At 42.6% G+C, this 4,636-nt stretch overlaps 1 protein-coding gene across 1 annotated transcript; it reads right to left on the bottom strand.

The window, feature by feature from the left end:
• Window positions 1-210: 210 nt before the first annotated feature.
• Window positions 211-4,422, bottom strand: mfsd8 (major facilitator superfamily domain containing 8). Its single transcript, XM_061286624.1, has 11 exons — window positions 4,091-4,422; window positions 3,927-4,009; window positions 3,013-3,297; window positions 2,611-2,724; window positions 1,918-2,062; window positions 1,775-1,833; window positions 1,601-1,709; window positions 1,402-1,536; window positions 1,229-1,332; window positions 950-1,161; window positions 211-836 (listed from the first exon to the last, which is right to left on the bottom strand). The coding sequence occupies exons 1-11, from the start codon at window positions 4,147-4,149 to the stop codon at window positions 630-632; spliced, it is 1,512 nt and encodes a 503-aa protein (XP_061142608.1). The 5' UTR covers window positions 4,150-4,422; the 3' UTR covers window positions 211-629.
• Between the last annotated feature and the right edge of the window lie 214 nt (window positions 4,423-4,636).

The following is a 4,636-nucleotide window of genomic DNA, read 5'->3' as shown; positions in this document are numbered from 1 at the left end:
CGGAACTACGTCATTTGTGATTCTCCACCCTCGTCTTCATTTATCATTCGGTAAAAAATAAATCTATTGATACGGATTTCCTTTGCATCTTAAAACCTTGTTATTTTTTCAAATATTGACAGTATAATAATAATGAATAATAATAATAATAAATTCTAAAAGCGTGTAAGCAGTATACATGTTCAGTAAGAATAAAATGTACACAAAATATTCCTGATCTTGCATTTTGTATATTTATTGAAAGAAAATATAAATCTCTTCATATTCATAGCTTCTTGACAATGTACTAAAAATAGCTTTAATGTGGAAAATATGACAGTTGCTTAAAAATCATCATTTGTGGTTTAGAAAAAAAAACTCATAACCTATATTTTCACATTATTAAGTCACATTTTTTTTAACCAGTGAATGCGCCTGTGACATTAAAACATGCATTATTATTCCGTTCACACAGCTTTGTTCACTATAAATGCAATTGAGTAAAGCGTGTCGTAGTGTATCAGTAACAAAAACCGGATGTAGTAACTTGATTTAAAACAGGTGGCCGATCTGGGTGCGCACGTTCACACACGTTCCCTTTCAAACTCATTTTTTGGTCCTTCAGTTGGTCCAGTGTGGAAAGCGCCGACTCATTGTATTGTCCTTCCGTGACGCACTGAGAAAGCGATGAGTCTGTGGTAGACACAGCTGAGGAGGACGATGGCCGCCACCACCATGATGCAGATGGTAGTGAAGGCCCACCGAGGTCCGAGTAGGGTGTACACGTGGGAGACAAACACGGGGCCCAGAGTCCGTGCGCCGCTCCCTGATGCTGTCAGCCAGCCCATGTACACGCCCTGAAAAAAGAAATCCAAGGTGTACTCTCACATCATATCCCACTAAAATGGATAAACAAACAAAAAAAAAGAGGTTGAGGTTCTAAGATCTTCACATAGATTAGCTCCTTCACCTGAGGCTTGGGTCCCAGGATTTTGGAATAGAGGGTGTAGGACATGACGTTGCAAGCCGGATAGCCCACACCGATGAGGAAGTCTGAGGAGATGTACTGAGCCAGGTAGATGGCAGGGGTGTACTGACACCAGGTCTGGTCATACGGGCAGCCGGTGGGCTCAAAAGAGCTGTTGGATGAGAGCTGACTGACCAATGAATTGTTTTTAAGGTCTATTGAGAGGGAAACATAAGGTTATTTTCAAATGTCAGTATTGCCCACTGAAATATTTTGAAATACCTGCCCACTGGATTTTGGGGTAATGGCTTCCCCATGGAAGCAGAATAAAGAAGCCGCAGAATATGATGGCCAGACCGAGGAGCAGTACTGGACGATCCCCGACCCTGTGAAATAAAGCTTGGAAATAAGATATCATTTTTCATTTGAACGAGGGATTCATGTATTTGGTTTACTTTTGTGCGGCTATTTTGACCGCGAGAAACACCAGGATGGATTCAAATCCGATACAGCAGATGATGATGCCGTTGTAGAAAACGGCCTCTCTCCTCGTCCACGCAAACATGTCCATGGACAAAGGTGTGGCGATCCTGTTCCAGAAAGGAGTCGCCATTACAAGGCTCGGCATCACGTCAGAGCAATGTGCCCACGTACGTCTCAAAAACGGCAAAAATGAACATGACAATGAAGAAGAGGACATTCGATGTGAAGACGGCTAAGTGGTCGATGGTTTCTTCCGAGTCTTCGATGAGGTCCACCTCATCTGTAAAATGACGACATACCAGATTAGTGTTCCGACGGGAGACGCCCGTACCTTCGCCGTCTTACCTTCCGCGAGGTAGTTGATGGCATGGATGTGTCTCCCGTCATCATCGACTCGGTGCTCCCTATGAAATGGAGACTCGTGAGCTCCACGAGCCTTGCTGCCCCTCTCCGATTGTCAAACATTAGTTTCTTTCAAAAGACTTCACCTAAGCACCAAGACCACCAACAAGATGTTGATGACACCAAAGATGGCCGCAAGTAAAGCCGGAGCAGTGTACATGTTGAGTTTTAGATGGATGAAGTCCACCGTGTAGCCCACTTCCCCGAGGAACGACAAGCAAGCCTGCAGAGCTGATGGACATATGCAAGTATTACAAAAAAAAATACACACAACATCCAAGACCAGGCCCATCAAAATTCTCAAGACTAGGTTCTTAAGCACACCCGGTGATTTTTTTTTTTAAAGATACCACCCACCAAAAATATCTACCAGTCTGGAAGATCATTTAGCAGAAAGAAACCCACTTCTTTTGCCACTAGAATTTTTTTCTACGGGATTTGGTACCAAAGAAATCTCATCACTGGTTGATATCTAGGTCTCATGAAGCAATACAGACAGAAGAAAAAAAACTGTGAACTTGGAAGACCAACCACTCTGAATAATGGCGTCTCTGACATTTAAATCCAAAGCAAAAGGTTAGAGTGTCCTGGTGCTACGGTTTTATTTTACGGCTACTTGGATATCAACCAGTGGCCCAAACTGCTTTTGTAACAAGTCCCTGAGATAAATCTTTGGGTACCAACAGGAACCAAGACAGTGGGGCCCTGTAGCACGCTTTCAAGGGGGATTATCCGACTCATAGGTGTCTCTTCTGGATTCAGTAATAATCCATAATAACCTGGACCGAGGATGAACCCTAAGGCTTGACACGCGCTCATGTTGGCCATGGCGTTCGTCCTCTCCTTCAACGACGTGGCTCCGGCAACGTATGATCTCACCACAGCAACATTACCTGCCGCGACAGAATTGGTGTTAAAAAGTCTATCGGTGAAATTGGACTGCGTCGATTGCGTCTGATCCCGCTTAACATAGGTACCACCGGCCAAAGAAACTCTCTACCTTACGTTTGACTGCCATCTAGAGGCACACAGCCTAAGTTTCGATTGTACCAGTGTAAAACTATTTCATTTTGGGTTTGTTTGTATTGCAAATTTTCACCTACTATGGCTGCATCTGAAATGTACCAATCATGATAAACGGGAGTTCAGTACATACGACATCGTTTAGTGACGATTACAACCTGCTCCGAAGCCCACAAAAGCCCGTGAAATGAGTATGTGGTACTTGTCCCCAGTTGACGGCAGCGAAGCGTAGGCATAGTAGATATTGGCCGACAGGTTGATGACGATGGAGCACACCAGCGGCTCTCTGCGCTGCCGATGATTGGACCACAGGCCAAAAAAGGGCGATGCCACCATTTGGCCAAGACTGTAAGCTGCCACCACCCAGCCCAGGAAGGTGGCATTGGCGCTTTCATCAGACTTTTGCAAGTATGGCCACAGCGATGTTATTACGATGGTGAAACCTAAAAAGTAAGCGAATGAGACAATAAAATAAATATTGATACATTTTGTGGGAGTGTCTTTCTATAAGAAAACAAATCTGACAAGATAAAGGTACCGTATTTTCCGCCCTATAAGGCGCACCTAAAAACCTAAAATTTTCTCAAAAACCAACAGTGCGCCTTATAGTCCGGTGCGCCTTATATATGGACCAAATTCCTAAATTCAAACTGGCCCGAAGTATTGTGTCATGAAATCAATCATAAGTGGCCCGCTGAAGACTATGAATCATGACTCAAAAAGACTATGGATCATTATTTTATGATTATAAAGTAATTTGTTCCGTCTGAAGTTGAAATAAAAAAGATAAAATGGAGAATGATTTGATTTGGATTAAAAATCTGACATGATGCATTAATGGTGCGCCTTATAGTCCGGTGCGCCTTATATAAGGATAAAGTTTTAAAATGGGCCATTCATTGAAGGTGCGCCTTATAGTCCGGTGCGCCTTATAGGCCGGAAAATACGGTAGATATTTTGCTTATTTAGCCACAAAGGAGAAGCAGAACCTCAATTTGATGCAGTGTTTTTGCTTACTTTTGAGCTATTGCCATCTTTACAAAATATGCAAGGAGATTTTTTTTTTTCTCACCAACGCTGCTGAGAAACATAGTGAAGTACATGACTCTGATGGACCTCCATCGGTTCTGGTAATCGTCATCATCAACGTCATCACTGCGCAAAACAAGTTTCAATAAAGTTTACCTACAAATCATAATTACTTGACATCTTGAAAAAAAAAAAAATCACACTGACCTCCTTGGTTCGTCCCGAAGTAAAGGAGTGTTTTCGTCCGAATCCACAAATTGAGACATCCTGGGTTAAATTATGATAAAAACAAAACAAGCTAGCTGTCGCACAACTGCAAAGCTACGAGAAGCTAACTCGCAAGCTGGTTTGTTAGCCACTGCAGCTAACATTCAACCCGTCAACAAGTTTGTTTCATTGACAAATTCCACGCATAGTGTTAAATCGAGTCAAGTAGCCACGTCTTTGCATTCAGTGCGTGACTAAATGTCAGTAAAGCTGGACTCTGGCACCCGAAGCAACTTTGACATCTACCGCAAGTTAATGTTGCTGAGACGGACTCGTCCGTCGAGATTTCAAAATAAAATGGGCAATTAGACAGAAGCGCGTTTTGAGGGGTTTGGCAAGTCTGCTTGGAAGTGACCCAACAAATATACATAAAACATAATTTTCGCCGGAATAAATATTGACCAACACAATTAATGTATCTAAACAATTTTATACTATCACGCGCCTGAAGGACTTTATTTTGAAAAGTCAACCGGAAAAGGAGAA

This window comes from Syngnathus typhle, linkage group LG1 (genome assembly GCF_033458585.1).
Source record: "Syngnathus typhle isolate RoL2023-S1 ecotype Sweden linkage group LG1, RoL_Styp_1.0, whole genome shotgun sequence".
In the NCBI taxonomy this organism is placed as follows: Eukaryota; Metazoa; Chordata; class Actinopteri; order Syngnathiformes; family Syngnathidae; genus Syngnathus; species Syngnathus typhle.
This window is presented reverse-complemented; position numbering and strand designations above follow the sequence as displayed.

Coding starts and splice junctions, on each gene's coding strand:
- mfsd8 (XM_061286624.1), bottom strand. CDS start 4,149: ATGTCTCAATTTGTGGATTCGGACGAAAACACTCCTTTACTTCGGGAC. Junction 1,537..1,600: donor ATTTTTGCCGTTTTTGAGAC/GTACGTGGGCAC, acceptor TTTCTGGAACAG/GATCGCCACACCTTTGTCCA. Junction 1,162..1,228: donor CCCCAAAATCCAGTGGGCAG/GTATTTCAAAAT, acceptor CCCTCTCAATAG/ACCTTAAAAACAATTCATTG.